The sequence below is a fragment of the Cyanistes caeruleus genome, chromosome 2 (assembly GCF_971803275.1).
Source record: "Cyanistes caeruleus chromosome 2, bCyaCae1.hap1.1, whole genome shotgun sequence".
Lineage (NCBI taxonomy): Eukaryota > Metazoa > Chordata > Aves > Passeriformes > Paridae > Cyanistes > Cyanistes caeruleus.
Genome location: NC_141702.1, coordinates 747,414 through 764,359, shown reverse-complemented (window position 1 = coordinate 764,359; position 16,946 = coordinate 747,414). Strand labels below are relative to the sequence as shown.

The window sequence follows — 16,946 nt, the reverse complement described above, 5'->3', positions numbered from 1 at the left end:
TCCCCGTGCGGCACAGGCTGAGATGTTGTGCACCAAGTGTGGTTTGTGTGAGTGCAGACACAATAACCGAGGTGTGAGTTATTGCCCAGGCTGAGCAGGGCTGGCTGAACACCAAACTGGGGCTTTGGGGTTCAATCCTGAGCTGCAGCTGCTCCCAGCACGTGTCAAACACTCCAGGACCCAATGCTCGAGATTCAGATTCGCTTTTTCTGTCATTGCCAGGGTCTGTGGGTCTGTTTGGAGGAGTAAGAACAGGGTGCCAAGAGCAGCTGGGACATTGTCCTGTTGCTGGTGTGTCTCTGAAACACCTCTGCTGCCTCTGGAGGTGGGATGCTCCCAAACACACAGCCCAGGGAGCAGCCTCAGTGGGACACAGAGGGACAGCCCTGCTGGGCAGCCCAGATGGAATGGGAGCCTTGGGTTATTGTGCCCTTTGCTTGCATTCTGTGGGTGCTCCAAAACTCTGCTTTGCAGGGGAGCAGAGCAGTGCAGCTGCTGTGGAGCTGAGGAGAGATGAAAATTGGGAGGAGTAAGGGGATCCCAGAATGATTTGTGCTGGGAGGGACCCTAAGGCTCATCCTGCCATGGGCAGGGACACCTTCCCCAGACCAGGCTGGTCCAAGCCTCTGCTCCCAGGGGACAGGACAAGGGGAAATGGCCTCAGGCTGGGCCAGGGCAGGCTCAGCTTGGCCAGCAGCAGGAATTTCTGCCTGGAAAGGGAGCTCAGGCCTTGGCAGGGGCTGCCCAGGGAGCTGCTGCAGTCTCATCCCTGGAGGTGTGCAGGGAATTCCTGGATGTGGCACTCAGAGCTCTGGGCTGGGGACAAGGTGGGGATCAGGCACAGCTGGGGCTCCATGGGCTGGGAGGGATTTTCCAGCCTCAGGGATCCTGGGATTATCCAGGCACGTGGGTTACACTTACACGAGTTTAGTTTTAATTACAGTAATTTGATTTTTAACTGAAGTCAATCAAACAATTGGGTGGCACCAGGGCTGGGGCTCCTGACCAGCTCTGGGGTGTCCCTGTGCTCTTGGGACAGGAGGATTTAAATGTCCAGGTGGATTTAACTGGAAACACCATGGAGCAACCCCAGGGCAGCAGCTGGAGCTGCTCCTGACCCTTTGGGGTGTCACATGGACACCCTGATGGTTCCTGGCTCTGCAGCAGTTCTGTGTAAGAGCATCCAAAGCAATCCTGCTTTAAAGGCACTTTTGTTCCTCCTGGGCCAGGCTGGGGTGGCTGCTGCTCACAGGAGTCCCTGGATGCAGCTTTGGGGCAGGATCTGAACTTGTGAACTTTGGGGCACATGAAAACTTTATTTTCAGAAGCACACCTGGGAACTGTGTGTTCTCCTGGAGCTGTTCTCAGGGCCCTCATGGATATTGGGCAGAACATCCATGTTTTTGATACTCTGATGACTTGGTATCCATGTCAGGGATATTCTGATCACGAGTGCACAAGTTCCTTGTGTTTCACTGCATCCTGAATTCAAAATTGATTTCCTAAGATCGCTTGGTAAAAATCATCCTATTCCTTCTTCTGACCAGTCCTGCAGTTTGTCTTCTTTCTTTCCTCCTTTTTCTTGTGAGGAAGTTGGAATTAGCTCTCCAACCTCTTGCAAGAAGCAACAATAAATATTATCCCTCCCAGCTTTTCCTGAGCTCAGTCCATGATGTCCCAGTGGAGCATCCCCTGGGACAACAGAGCCCAGTTCCACTTTCCCCCTGTGCTTGCTGGCATGGGATGCACAAACCTGGTTTGTGTTCAGGCTTGTGGTCAGTTCTGGGGGCTACTGGAGAGGGTCCAATGGAAGCCCCTGTGCTCAGGTGAGACCCCAGCCCTGGGGATCCCAACAGCACAAGGAGCTGGAGCTGCTGGAGAGAGCCCAGAGGAGGCCCCGGAGCTGCTCCAGGGCTGGAGCCCCTCTGCCATGGAGCCAGGCTGGGAGAGCTGGGGGTGCTCACCTGGAGAAGGATCCAGGGAGAGCTCAGAGCCCCTTGCAGGGCCCAAAGGGGCTCCAGGAGAGCTGGAGAGGGACTGGGGACAAGGGCTGGAGGGCCAGGAGCCAGGGAATGGCTGCCAGTGGCAGAGGGCAGGGCTGGATGGGATTTGGGGCAGGAATTGTTCCCTGGCAGGGTGGGCAGGCCCTGGCACAGGGTGCCCAGAGCAGCTGGGGCTGCCCCTGGATCCCTGGCAGTGCCCAAGGCCAGGCTGGACACTGGGGCTTGGAGCCTTTGACCATAAAGCTGATCCCATTCCAAGCCCTGCCATGGGGCACCTTCCACTATTCCAGGCTGCTCCAAGGAACTGCTGTTAGGACATTGTGGAGTGAAGGATTCACTGAGGATTAAAGTCTCCCTGAGCTCAGTAATCTCAGTTTTAAAGCATTAACTCACCCCATCACTGGCAAAGCCTGCTTCCCTCTCGTGTAGGATCTTCCAAAGGCAGGGACAGGAGTTCACAGTCTCTCTGCTCCCCTCCTGCAGCTCTTTCTGTCTGAACCTGCACATCCCAGTTCCTGAACTGCCTTGTTCAGAAGGCAGCTGAGAGAGTTGTCCCAGCTCAGCAGTGTTGTGACAGTGCTGAGTTTATCCTTCAAGCAGGGATATTTTCATTCCTGCCTGAGCTGGGATGGTTTTTCCTCTCCTCAATAAACTCCTTTTGGAGAGGCAGCTGAGGTACCCCTGTGAGTGTGTGACCTTGGGGACACTCAGGGATCCACAGCTCACTGGGGAGGCACAGCAGTGCCCTGGCTCTAACAGGCCTGAAGTGCTGCAAGTGTTTGCTTTTCCCTATTTCCTTGTGCTGGGAGGGTTGGAGGGGCTTCCCTTCCCTTCCTTCACTTGCTGTCAGATAGAAACTCTGCAAGGAAGGTTTCTTCAGTTCAAGGTTTGGGCTGTAGATGAGCACTTCATCGCCAAGCTGGTTCTATTGCCAGTCTCCACACACGGAGCACTTCCCTTAGCTGGGCAGCCAGGGTGCTTCAAGTGCCATTTATTGTGACAGTTCAGGCTGCTGAGCATCCTGTCCGTCCCAGAGCTGTTTCCTCCAGGCCTGGGGACAGCTGAGGCCTCAAGAGGAAGGGCTGAGTGCCGAGGTTTCCCCTCTGCTCCAGAGGGGAGGGAATGTGGCAGAGCAGTGCCCTCCAGAAGAGCTGCCAGGTTGGCTCCTGTGTCCTCCACGGGCACCTGAGCCTGGGAGTGCAGAGGCTCCAGGTTTGGGGTCACCTTTATCTTCAGGGAAGGACTGGAGGAGGCACTCAGTGCTCTGGGACAAGGTGGGGATTGCTCACAGGTTGGGCTGGATGGTTCCAGAGGGCTTTTCCAGCCTCAGGGATCCCGGGATTGTGCCAGCCCTGCCCTTGCTCTCCGTCTCCAGCGCCCACGAGGGTGTGAAGCTCTTGGCAAACTCCACCATGAAGCTTTTCTATCCTTAATTAAAATAGGAGGTGATGCTATTTTTAGCAGGGATTAGGTCCCTGATCCCACTTCCCACTCTGCTGGCACACGTGGTGCTGCAGCCTGGGGAAGGAGCCGTGCCAGGGCTGTGGGATCCCCCTCCAGCCCATCCCGGACACTCCGTGCCTGGGGGGACATTCAGGCATTTGGGACAAACTCCTGGCAGGAATTGAGGGAAGCAATGTGTCTCCATGTAGCAGCAGCACTGCTGCCTTTGCCATTCCCAGGCTTTCCTGCAGAAATCCTGGAAGCTGCTCCGGGGCCCTGCTGTGCTGCCTGCCTGGGCTGGCTCCCTGCCCGGCCAGGAGGGCTGGGCACGGTTTTGGGGACTTCCCTGTGGGACTCTGACCTCTTCCCTGTCTGCTTTCCAGCTGCTTTCCCAGGAATTTGAGTTGGGAAACGGTGATGGGTTCCAGCCCTGTGCCAGCTCCTCTGGCTAAAGGCAGGTGCTGCTGCAGGGCTTGAACTCAAACATGAATTTAATTCCAAAAATACCTGTTGGGAGCTGAAGGTTTGACAGCTCAGTGTGCAGAAAAATGCTTCAGCTTGGTCTGCTTTGTGTGTGGATCCTGAATTCTTGTGCTGTGTGGGGGAGCCTGAAAGGACAGCCAGGAGTGGTGCAGCAAGTCTGTCTTAGGAATCAATAATTATAATTCATCATTATCTCTTGCTGATAACTGGGACCTTCCAGTGTCACTTTGGGATCCCGTGTACAGCCCCTCAAACCTTCAGGGATAATACAGAGGGGTTTTTTGGAAAAGGCCACCCTGTTAGTCCCCACCAACAGCCACGTGCCCCTCTCCCCCCTCACCCCCAGGCTATTCCTGAAGGGTGTTGTACCCACCTCAGAGCTGCTATTGCAGTTCATCTGCTGGTCCAGATTTAGGGATGTGAGCTCCCAGGCCACAAGCTTTGAGTTATTTTGCAGGGGGTCACTCCTGGTTTTCCCCACAAAACTCCATCCTAGAGAGCAAACCTCTCCTGGCCCTCGGGGTTGGTATAATCCTGCTGGGCTTCATTCAGACCGAGGAGCTGGACATTGCTGTGGGTCTCTTCCAGCTCAGGATATCCTGTGATTCTCTGGAACTGTTTATTCTCCACTTGGAGCTGGGCTTGTTGAGGAACTGGGTGGGAGGTTTGGAAATTGGTGGGAGCTCAGGGCAGGTTCAGAGTGGTCATGGTGTCTTTTGGTTGGACAAGCTTTCCACTGATCCAGAAATTTTCTGGATTTGAAGAAGCACTTCAGTGCTCTTCTGGAGAGATACTTGAAATGAAACATCACAAACAGAGGCAGTTGTGAGTGCAGGGCTGGGTGGGATTTTGGGCAGGAATTGTTCCCTGGCAGGGTGGGCAGGGGCTGGGATGGAATTGCCAGAGCAGCTGGGGCAGTGGCCAAGGCCAGGCTGGGCACTGGGACAGTGGGAGGTGTCCCTGCCATGGCAGGGGTGGCACTGGAGGGGCTCTGGGGTCCCTCCCAGCCCAGTCTGGGATCGCAGTGTTGGTTCCTGCCCTTGCTGAGTGCTGGATCCAGCCCCAGCCCCGTGTCCCTGTCCTGCCCCACCTTCCCAGGCTGGGTCTCAGCAGGAACAGGAGTGCCTGGAGTCCTGTGTGTCCTGCCCAGGCCCTTGCTGCTGTCCCAGTTGGGCAGGGTCCAGGTCCCCAAGGAGGGAGGTGGCTCTGGGATCTCCCCTGCCCTGCTCCACCCTCTTAGGAGCAGTGTGACAGCTCAGGGTGAATTGTGGCCTTTAGTGTCACCTGCCTGCTGATGACATGGGATTGTCCATTCCTCCCTGACCCCGTTCCTGCCTCAAACCTCGGGCAGCATTTGGCTAATTGGATGAGTGGAGCAGATCCTGCAATCTGGGTCAAGTCCTTCATCCCCCCGGGGCTCCTGCAGTGTTTTCTCTGCTGCTCCAGGGTGACTGAGCAGGAATTTCACATCCACTCGGGGCTTTTTATAGCTGACCCACTTCTCCTCCAGGTTTGCATTGCAGGGGATGATTCCCTGCTGGCAGGAGATGTGCAGCTTTTGCTGGTGTCTGTAGCTGCAGCTGGAATTGTCCCCCTGGGAGGGAATGGCTGGGAGCTGAGGTGTAACCAGATGTGCAGGTTTTGCTGCCTGTCTCTCCAGAGCTTGTGCTACTCCAGCTGGAAGCTCCTCAGCTGCTGTGGATTTGTGGATTTAGGAAATTTTAAGTTCTGTTTCCAGGGAGGAACCCGAGTGTGAGTGCTGACTGTGTTTATAACATTAGGGTCCAGTTTTAAATCCGACTTTGCATAAGGGAATAACCAACAGGAGGAATTCCAAAGTGCATTTTTGCCAAAGCTTGCTGAAAGCATTCCTGGTCTGAGGTGCTCCTTCATATCCAGTCTTGGAGGCTCTCTGGATTAAACCTTGGTGAAAACAACCCCAGATATTTCAATCACACCTTTGAATTCTGAGCCCTGCCATGATCCACTGTCCCATTTACCTGGGCAGAGCTTGGGTCACTCAGAGCTTCCCTGAATGCAGCAGCCTGGGCAGCTCGTCCTGCAAGCAGGGGGGGCTGGGGGCTGCCCAGGCAGGGGGGCTGGGGGCTGCCCAGGCAGGGGGGCTGGGGGCTGCCCAGGCAGGGGGGCTGTGCTGGGGGCTGCCCAGGCAGGGGGGCTGGGGGCTGCCCAGGCAGGGGGGGCTGTGCTGGGGGCTGCCCAGGCAGGGGGGCTGTGCTGGGGGCTGCCCAGGCAGGGGGGCTGTGCTGGGGGCTGCCCAGGCAGGGGGGGCTGGGGGCTGTCCAGGCAGGGGGGGCTGTGCTGGGGGCTGCCCAGGCAGGGGGGGCTGGGGGCTGCCCGGGCAGGGGGGCTGGGGGCTGCCCAGGCAGGGGGGCTGTGCTGGGGGCTGCCCAGGCAGGGGGGCTGTGCTGGGGGCTGCCCAGGCAGGGGGGGCTGGGGGCTGCCCAGGCAGGGGGGGCTGTGCTGGGGGCTGCCCAGGCAGGGGGGCTGTGCTGGGGGCTGCCCAGGCAGGTGGGGCTGTGCTGGGCGAGGGCAGGGCAGGGTGGGAATGCCACACTGAGGCTTGCAGGCACCGCTCCATGACTGAGTCCTTGCCCTGGTGTCATCAGTGGGGTGTCCTGTGTGTCCCCAGTGGTGTCCTGTGTGTCCCCAGTGGTGTCCTGTGTGTCCCCATGGTGTCCTGTGTGTCCCCATGGTGTCCTGGCTGTCCCCAGTGGTGTCCTGGCTGTCCCCAGTGGTGTCCTGTGTGTCCCCATGGTGTCCTGTGTGTCCCCATGGTGTCCTGTGTGTCCCATGGTGTCCTGTGTGTCCCCATGGTGTCCTGGCTGTCCCAGTGGTGTCCTGTGTGTCCCCATGGTGTCCTGTGTGTCCCATGGTGTCCTGGCTGTCCCCATGGTGTCCTGGCTGTCCCCATGGTGTCCTGTGTGTCCCCATGGTGTCCTGGCTGTCCCAGTGGCGTCCTGTGCCTGCTCTGCAGCTCTTGCCCAGCCCTGAAGCTCAGTGTGTGGGCTGGGGGCTGGATTCATTCCCCACGGGAAGTGCAAAGGAATCCCTGTCACATTTCATCCCTCTTAGCCCAGGAGTCAGCACTGGATGTTGGGTTTTGTTCAGCTGTTACTGAAGTTCCTGAAGCCCCAGCATTGAAAGTGAGGGGAAGGAGCTTGTTCCCATCCCTGGACATGTTCCATTCCCTTCCCAGCCCCCTTCCCTTCCCCGTTCCCTTCCCTTCCCCGTTCCCTTCCCTTCCCCGTTCCCTTCCCTTCCCCGTTCCCTTCCCAGCCCCGTTCCCTTCCCCATTCCCTTCCCCGTTCCTGCTTGTCCCCCTCACTGTCTCCAGCAGCCAGCTCAGACTGGTGGTGCAGGTATTTTCCTTCAGGGTTGAGAGGACACTCAGGTTGGGTCAATCCTTGTTCCACAGGGAGCTGCTGGAAGTGCAGATTTTTCCCTAGGGGGGCTCTTGGGTCCTTATGTTCTGTTCCAGAATTTGGAAATGCCGGTGGGCAGCACGGCCCGAGCAGGAGGGTTCCTCTGGGCTGTGATACAAGCCTGGCACAGACCTGGGAGCAAACTTTGAGTTCAGCAAAACCATAATTAAAAGAGATGGAAGAGTCATTGAGTTTGGGAAAGCTCCCCCAGCCCATGGAGCCCAGCTGAACATGAAGTGAGGAAATGGATTTTCTCCCGACAATGTTTGGAACCACAAGACAGGGGCAGCAGGGCCTGGATTGAGATGGATTTTTTGGGGTCCTTTCCAGCCCAAACCGTGCTGTGATTCCTGCACCAGGACAGTCTCCAGGAGCACAGGGATGAGTGCTGTCAACCAGGAGATTTGTAGGGAGAGCTCCACTGGCACAGGGTGCCCAGAGCAGCTGGGGCTGCCCCTGGATCCCTGGAAATATCCCAGGCCAGGCTGGACATCGGGGCTGGGAGCAGCCTGGGACAGTGGGAGGTGTCCCTGACATGGCAGGGGTGGAATGGGATGAGTTTTAGAGTCCCATCCCACCCAAACCATTCTGGGATTGATGTTTTGTGAGCTTGGCTCAGTTGGTCAGAGCTCTGTTGCCTCTCAGACTGTCCTGTGACACAGTAGGATTTTATTTATTTACACACAGTGACTAAAAATGACTCAAGTGAAAGATCTGATATGGGATTAAAAGGGCAGAGGAGAGGGGAGAAGATACTTAAGGTGTATCTATTCTTTAAAGGCTTATCTGTTTTGTTAAGAGTCTCTTTAATCCTCATTCCTGGTTCTTCTGGATCAGCTTGTCTGGCAGCAGGAGCTGCAGCTGGAGGTGTGAACTGATGTGCTTATCTCAGGAGAGGCAATATGAAACATTTCCTGAAGAGCAGGAGGTGAGGCTGGTACAGGGGAGTGCAGCTGATCTCGGGGCTGGGACCTGCCTGTGCCCAGGGCTGGCGTTTGATCCTGGCTTAGCAAAGCCCCGCTGAGGCAGGACACACGTGGGGCAGCAGCTGGGTTAGCACAGATCATTTTAGGGTGGGAAAGAGCTGCAGGATCAGGGAGTGCAGCCTGATGCTGGGCTCTGTGCCTCGTTCTCCGTGTGCTTGGGGGATTCTGGCACTTCTGGAAAAGTCCTGTGTCCAGCATGGGGGAGACAGGAGAGCCCTGGAGGGGCTGGAGCGTGTCCAGGGCAGGGAACGGAGCTGGGAAGGGGCTGGAGCCCCAGGAGAGGCTGAGGGAGCTGGGAAAGGGGCTCAGCCTGGAGAAAAGGAGGCTCCGGGGGCACCTTGTGGCTCTGCTCAAGTCCCTGCCAGGAGGGGACAGCCAGGAGGGCTCGGGCTCTGCTCCCAGGGAACAGGGACAGGACAAGGGGAAATGGCCTCAGGCTGGGCCAGGGCAGGCTCAGGCTGGATATTGGGAATCATTCCTGCATGGAAAGGGCTCTGCAGCCCTGGCACAGCTGCCCAGGGCAGGGCAAGGGTCCCCATTCCTGGAAGGATTTAGAAGCCCTGTGGATGTGACACTTGGGGACAATCAGCGGTGGCTTTGGCAGTGCTGGGGGATGGGTTGGGCTTGGCGATCTCCAAGGGCTTTTCCAATCTAAATAATTCTGTGGTTCTAGGAATCTCCTGGAGAGCAGAGACACCTGGCAGAGCTGGTTGATCTTCCCAGAGCAGCCCAGCAGGACTGGCAGGAGCCAGGCAGGGGTGGCAGGAGGCCAGAGCTGTCCAGCCCATCCTGCTGGGCTCAGGCACAGGACAGAGCCCCGTGCCAGGAGCACTGGGAAGGGTTACCTGGGAGAGGTGCTGGGTGTCCTGGGACAGGCAGGGACAGAACTGGAGCAGCTTTTCTCCCCTCTGCCTTGGCTGCTGAGGTGTCCTGTGGAGTGTGGCCTTCCCTGGCACTCTGGGGGTGACAAATTCATGGATTCAGCCTGAGCCACTTGGGGCTCATCAGGAGCACCTCCAGGGAGGGAAAGGCAGGGACAGCACAGTGCCCACGAGGAAGATGCACAGTTGGAGTTTGGTGTGGTAGAAGTGGCCTGAGCTCCCTGTGGATCTCACTTCTCCTGATTTTGCCTCCTGCAGTGAAAAGGTTGAAAGCACAGATGGAATGGAGATATCCTTAATTTCTGCCCTTCCCTGGGCTCCCAGCTTTGGGATCCAGCTCCAGGCTGGTGGTACAGGGTGAGCTGTCCCCTGGGCAGGGCTGTGTGAATGAACACAAGTTAGGGGGTGATGGAAACCCAAACCTGGCTGAGATCACTCTGCAAACACCTCAGTCCTGGATCCTTCTGTGGGGTCTGAAGTGGCAGTAGAGCTGGAAGTGAGGTGGGATTTGCCCCTGCAGCTGCAGCAGTGCAAACAAATCCCACTCACATCTGGATCCCTGGCAGTGCCCCAGGCCAGCCTGGACACTGGGACAGTGGGAGGTGTCCCTGCCATGGCAGGGGTGCCACTGGAGGGGCTTTAAGGCCCCTTCCCACCCAAACCATTCCATGACTCTGTGAAAGTCAGGCTTTAACATGACTTAACAAGAGATTTTCCGGGATGGGGCCATCAGTTGGAGCTTCCAGGGCTGCAGATGGGGCTGAAGGTAGGGATTTGTTCTGGGAGCAGGGAGATGCTCAGCAGAGCCCTTTCCAGGGGTTGGGATGAGTGGTGTTCCCTGGGGAATGAGGGGCAGGGCCCAGCAGGTTGTGCACAGCTGCTCAAGAGAGGAATGGAGAGTGCTCCTGTCCTTGTGCACAGTCACTGTGGGCTTTGTGCTGAGCCTAAGCCAGGCCTGGCCTTTGATGTGCTGGGCTGGGGTCAAAAGCTGATGATTAAGACGGAAAGGAGGCATTTCCTGCCCATCCCCCTGGCCAGCACACACTGGCCTGAAATATCCCAGTGACGTGGGGTGAGTGGCATCTGCATCTCCCTGGGCCCTGCTGCAGCTGCACTCCTGCCTGCCTGTGCCTGGAAGGGAGCACGGCCAGCCCAGGCAGCCAGGGAAGGGCTGGCAATGTGGCACTTCCACAAAAGATCCCTTTTCATGGGCCACAGTCAGGAACTTTGTGTGTGCAGAGAGTTTCAGACAGCCCCAGCAGTGTCAAACCCCATTTCCTTCAGCTTTAACACTTCCACCACACTCCCCTGTAGCTGTGTCAGCCTGAAGATTTGGGGTTTTGGACAGTTCCTGCAGCATTCCCAGAGGGGTTCCTGGCTGGGAGCATTTCATTCTCCAGGGAGTGCTGTCTGAGGCAACACACTGGAAGTAAAATTGGGAATTGCACTGAGAGAAGTCCTTTAGCCAATCTCTGGAACCTCTCTGCTCCTTCAGGGGGTGGTGGGGAGGGTCTGCAGTTCTCCCTGGGTTGTGTCCTTGGAGAAGTCCCAGCCATTCAATGGAGCTTTTGGTGCAGCTGAATGTAAATTCACAGTGCAAAGGAGTAACTCCCTCTCCATCTGCTCTTGCTCACCAGGTCCTGGAGAAATATCCCAACACGCCCATGAGCCATAAAGAGATCCTTCAAGTTATCCAGAAAGAAGGACTTAAGGAAATCAGGTGAGTTGAGTGGACCAGGAAAACCCACTGATGCTCTGGTTCAGTTCAGTTTGCTGTTTTCCCCAGCTGCTGAGGAGTTCTGGGACTGAAATGTTGCAGGTTTGGGGTGTGGATCCCAAGCACCAGCTCCCCAGTGAGCTGGGTAAGCTCATCCCTGATTCCCACATGTGCAGGATTTGGCTGCAGCTCTCTTGTAGGATAACCCAGCCCTGGTCAGGGGCTCCAGGGACTGAGGAAAAGGGAGAAATTTTATTTTCTTCTTTAAAAAATATAAGTGAAAGGTGAGTTTGACCTAAGCAAAACTCAGAGTTACCCAGGGAGTAGCAGAGCAGCCTCAGTTAAAGGTTCTTATGTAGAGAGCTTGATCCCTGGTGCTGTTCTCCTTTGTGCTGCCTGCAGGGGTTGTGATTATTCCCTAGGGACATTCCTGGGGCCAGCCCCATGGTATCCATCAGTCTGGGCATGGAGCAACTCCAGGGCAGCTCCTGAGCTGCTCAGCTGAATTCCAGAGTCCTGGCTCTCCAGGATGAGAGATCTCTGCCAGGGATGAGAGATGGGAGCCAGCTCTCCCAGGGATGAGTGAGGAACAAGGATCCATGCAAAGTACAAAGTATTTCTTCTGCTTTCTAAGAGCAAAGAAAAAGGGAGAGGGCCATAGGGAGGATGGGCTGGGCCTGCTTATCTATTCTGGAATTAAGCAGCCATCCTAAATTTGTCCTAATTGTGTTTTCCACTCCCCTCTGCCAGCTGGATCCAGCAATCCATTTGCTTTGCAGGAAATAGCCAAGGGCCAAGTGCAGGAATTGTGCTGGCCCAGCAGCATCTCCCACTTGAGCTGAGGATGGCACATTGCTCTGGGAAATGAGGGATTTATCCCTTCACAGGGACTCCAAATGACCTCACCCAGCTCCAGTGACCAAAGGGAGGTTCCCCTGAGGGTGGGACAGCTTTGCCAGCCTGGGACAGCTGCAGCTCTGTGCTAAACATTGTTAAACTAAATATTGTTTGTCCAAATTCATGAACTGCAGCTCAGAGTCAGCCTGGAGGGACACTGGTCAGGGCTGGAGGGGCACTGGTCAGGCCTGGAGCTCACTGGTCAGGGCTGGAGCTCACTGGTCAGGGCTGGAGCTCACTGGTCAGCCTGGAGCTCACTGGTCAGGGCTGGAGGGGCACTGGTCAGGCCTGGAGCTCACTGGTCAGCCTGGAGCTCACTGGTCAGGGCTGGAGCTCACTGGTCAGGCCTGGAGCTCACTGGTCAGGGCTGGAGCTCACTGGTCAGGGCTGGAGCTCACTGGTCAGGGCTGGAGCTCACTGGTCAGGGCTGGAGCTCACTGGTCAGCCTGGAGGGGCACTGGTCAGGGCTGGAGCTCACTGGTCAGGGCTGGAGCTCACTGGTCAGGGCTGGAGCTCACTGGGCAGGGCTGGAGCTCACTGGTCAGGGCTGTAGGGGCACTGGTCAGGGCTGTAGGGGCACTGGTCAGGGCTGGAGCTCACTGGTCAGGGCTGGAGCTCACTGGTCAGGGCTGGAGCTCACTGGTCAGGGCTGGAGCTCACTGGTCAGGGCTGGAGCTCACTGGTCAGGGCTGGTGGCAGAACACAGGGACAGCACACACCCAGTATTGACACTGATGAACCTTTTTAGCAAAATTCAGTGGTTTTTGGGCAGAGCCTCAGGCAGGAGCCCAGGGGGGACCCAGAAGGTCCAGTGGGTGCCTGGTCAGGGCAGATTTTGAACCAAACAGCCAAAAAAAGCAGAGCAGAAATGCAGCTGTGCCTTTCATCCTTCTCAACCTCCTCCTTTTAGAGCTGATCTGGGGCTGAGCCTGAGCTCTGGGAGTTGTTTTCCTCTCTAAAGGAGCTGCCTTGAGCACCAGGATCTCCAGTCCCAGAGGTGTTTGTGGGAGCAGCCAGGTGGGAAACTCAAATTTGGGCTCTTCCCCTTGGCCACACTGGATGCTGGGCAGGGATCTTTGCTTTTAAACATTACTTTGATGTAGCAAAGCTTTATTTTGGTGTAATAAAGCTTTCTTTGGGTTCAAAGCTGAGGGACTGTCACGTTTGAAGCAATTAAATTGCAGTCAGTGCCAGGATTTGTGCTGGGTTGGGTTTCTGGTCAGTCACAGCCTGTGACAAGATAGATGGGTTTAACACAAACCAGCTTTTCTGAAAGGAAAATTCCTGCCAGGGAGGGAATAAAAGCTGCCAGGTGAGGTTTATTTGGGAGCAAAGGATTCCCACAGAGCAGCTCATCCTTAAACCCAGCCAGCTTTGACTTTGGGGTGTGTTTGTTGTGGGTTTAACTCCCCATTCTGCAGCCTCCGGTGCTTGGAGGTGATGAGTTAACATCACCTTTCACATCAGGCTTTTGGAAATCCCAGATGCAGGGAGCTGAGAGCAGCTTTGGAAGTGACAAGTGGCTTTCCCAGAGCCTGGGAGTGGGGAGCCCAGCTGGGGTGGTTTTCCTGTTGGCCAGGAAACAAATCTCCCTGGGATGAGCCAGGGCAGGAGCTCCAGGGCGTGGGGGGAGAGCTCAGAGGAATTGGAGGCACCAGGTCCGGTGGGGAGGGTTTGGAATTGCAGTGGAATGTGGAATAAAATCAGGGAATGGGGCATTTCTGCCTGGTGCAGGACAATTTGGGGATGTTTTGGACAAGAGCCGGGCTCTCACAAGATTGTTCTGTAGCAGTGCAGAAGCCAGGGGGATCCTGGCTGACCTCAGCTGGATTCAGGATTTTACCCCGTTCCTCAGGGGATTTTAGCAGTGATCTTTGTAAAGGTGAGCCCAGGACTTGGAGGAGTTGAGGCTGGATTCCTCAGACATCCCAAAGATAAAACTCCCCTTTTTTGTGGGATCTGTCCCCCCACCTTTTCCCAGTTTTCCTGCTGGGACAGGCTGCTCCCTGGGGAGCCTGCAGGCTGCTGCTTGCAGCCTGAAATCCGTGGAAAAACGCCCATGGGTGGCTCCAGGACCTGCCCCACATCCCAGATTTTGGCTTTATCTGCGCTGGCATCGAGGCTTGGGGAAGCCTGGGCGTGTTGTGGCACTGCCAGGGGAGGACAGCACATTCCCAGCTGGGAATGCTCCCTGCTCTGGAGCTGATGGGCACCGAGCCAGCAGCAGGAAATCACTTCTGCCTGATGAGGAGTCACTTTTTAAATCAAAAATTGGAGTTTTTGTTGGATTTCCTTGGTCTCCCTGGGGGCTGTTGGATCAGTGTAAGAGTATCTAATGGAAATGAGTTTTTTGGAAGGTATCTCTGCTGGCTTTTCCTCTCAGTAGCCAATACCACTCCATTTTTTCCTTGGATTTTTTGTCAAGCACCATCCTGGGAGCTTTGGCCAAACACAGGAGCAGGTTCTGCCCAAATAATGGTTAAACAAGGAGATAACCTGCACTGACCCCATGTCTGAAATGAGAGCAGACAGTGTGCTCTGCCTGCTTCACTTCAAATACCCCTGGAATTTCTGCCATAAACCCAAACTGACTCTTGAGCCACTTTTTGAGGGGAAAAAAGGCACAGAAGCCAAATTTCCCTTTTGACTGGTGGTGTTTGGAACAGAGGGAATCAGAGAATCCCAGACTGGCTTGGGTGGGAAGGGGCCTTAAATCCCATCCCCTGCCATGGCAGGGACACCTCCCACTGTCCCAGTGTCCAGCCTGGGCTTGGGCACTGCCAGGGATCCAGGGGCAGCCCCAGCTGCTCTGGGCACCCTGTGCCAGGGCCTGCCCACCCTGCCAGGGAACAATTCCTGCCCCAAATCCCATCCAGCCCTGCCCTCTGCCACTGGCAGCCATTCCCTGGCTCCTGGGACTGCCTGGGATCTTGTCCCAGGGGTTGGATGTTGCTCATGCTGAGTGTCTGGGGTAGGACAGGGACTCCCAGACACTCCTCCCTGAGGGATCAGCAGCCTGGGTTACCTCAGGTCCCCCTGAGTGAGGACTTTGGAATGTGGGTCTGGTAAAATGTCCATGAAAACACTGCCAGCCTCTTGGGCTTGTCCTGTGCAGGATTTCCTACTCCCAGCTGGGGTTCTGTGGCTCTTCCACAGCATTTTGCCAGTGGCAAAGGGGAATTTGTTGGAAGCATTTTCCTTGTGGGGTGGTTCAGTGTTTGCCTCCGAGTTCCTGGGAGGGCCCCAGTGGGGTTTGGCTTCCTCTGGAGCACCTGGAGCTGCTGGAGAGAGCCCAGAGGAGGCCCCGGAGCTGCTCCAGGGCTGGAGCCCCTCTGCCATGGAGCCAGGCCGGGAGAGCTGGGGGTGCTCACCTGGAGAAGGATCCAGGGAGAGCTCAGAGCCCCTTGCAGGGCCCAAAGGGGCTCCAGGAGAGCTGGAGAGGGACTGGGGACAAGGACTGGTTTTCTGAAGCACTCAGGGCTGTGCAGAGCATGAGAACATGTGCAGAGATGAGTTGGTGGAATCCATAAATAATAAATGTAGGGCAAAACACTGGTTTGAAGTTTAATAGTTCAACAGGAGCATTGCTACAGAAAGGTTGGGCTGCTGCCACTGGCAGGGAGGATTAAATACAATTATTGTGTGTAGGAGGAGCTCATGGGGTGACTCTGTGCACATCCCTCTTACAGAGGTATGAAACCCATAAGTGACAGAATATTCCCCTTCCCTCATCCCAGCCCAGCCTGTTTGTAGCAGTTCTGGCTGTTTCCCTGAGATGAAATTGCAGAGAAGTTTCCCTGCTGTGCAGAGGGATGTTCACTGTTGAGGGGAGAGGTGTGGGCTGGATCCCTCTGGTGGTGAGGAACCTCAGAGCTCAGCTGGGAACACCAAAATGAGGCCTCAAAAGTGTCCTGAGCTTGGGGTTCCTCTGCAGTTCCTTGGGGCTCTGTGTGGGAGCACAGAGAGGATCCCAAAAGCACTGGCATTTGAACTCCAGGCCCCACAGGAACCTTTGATCAGGAGCTGCTGGTTCACTCCCTGAGGATGAGAAGGGCCCCAGTGCTGAGATCCTGGGGCTGCTGCCTGAAAGCCACACAAGGAAAGGCTGGAAAGGGATTTTGTTCCCAGCCAGGACTCACCATATCCCAGTCTGATGTTCCTGCAGCTCAGTGGTGGTAGACCTTTACTCCAAGCTGTTCATTAGTGCAGCTTCATTAGCTTCAGGGGGTTCTGAGAGCTTTGTGGTGTCCTCCAGACTGATCCCCATGCCCAGGTTTCTCGGGGGCCCTCAGACTCAGTGCTCCACCTGAACTCCATCTCTGGCTGTGCCCCCACTCCTGCTCTGGGACACCCAGCAGGAGCTCCAGGAGCCCAAGTGTGGCTCCTGGACTCCATCTCTGGCTGTGCCCCCATTCTGGGACACCCAGCAGGAGCCCCAGGAGCCCAAGTGTGGCTCCTGGACTCCATCTCTGGCTGTGCCCCCATTCTGGGACACCCAGCAGGAGCCCCAGGAGCCCAAGTGTGGCTCCTGAACTCCATCTCTGGCTGTGCCCCCATTCTGGGACACCCAGCAGGAGCCCCAGGAGCCCAGGTGTGGCTCCTGAACTCCATCTCTGGCTGTGCCCCCATTCTGGGACACCCAGCAGGAGCCCAAGTGTGGCTCCTGAACTCCATCTCTGGCTGTGCCCCCATTCTGGGACGCCCAGCAGGAGCCCCAGGAGCCCCCAGCCCCCGGTGTGCAGGCAGAGCTCCCCTCGGGGTGCTGCTGGGGCAGGCTCGGTGCAGAGTGGGGGATGCTGTGGGTGCCCTGGGGCTGTGGGGAGGGCTCCACACCGAGCTGCACTCTTGGGACAGCCCAGGCACGGCCCTGGGGCCAGGCAGCTCCCTGAAACCAGCGGGAGTTTGGGGTGCAGGGCTGCTGTGTGCCCTGGGAGCGGTGCTGAGGGGGAGAAGGAGCCAGCAGATCCCCATTCCTCAGTGTCCCCTCCTGGGGAGCATCCCCAGCGCCCACCTGGCTCCCACTGCCCGGGGAAGGTGGCTGGGAAGGTTGTGGAAGCAGGAATTCTGCAGGAGTGCCCGATCCTGGGGTGTGG

The 16,946-nt window shown here is 56.6% G+C and overlaps 1 protein-coding gene across 2 annotated transcripts in view; it reads left to right on the top strand.

Moving 5' to 3' along the window:
- Positions 1-16,946, top strand: part of ASXL2 (ASXL transcriptional regulator 2) — a 66,074-nt gene that overhangs the window by 7,362 nt on the left and 41,766 nt on the right. The window contains exons 1-2 of one of the 2 annotated variants that reach the window (XM_086875332.1): positions 9,173-10,005; positions 10,877-10,959. In XM_086875332.1, coding sequence (XP_086731458.1) covers positions 9,994-10,005; positions 10,877-10,959 — 95 coding nt within the window. In that variant the 5' untranslated portion in view covers positions 9,173-9,993. Of the gene's footprint in view, positions 1-9,172; positions 10,006-10,876; positions 10,960-16,946 lie in introns of those variants that run through there. The other variant, XM_086875331.1, reaches the window with a different exon arrangement.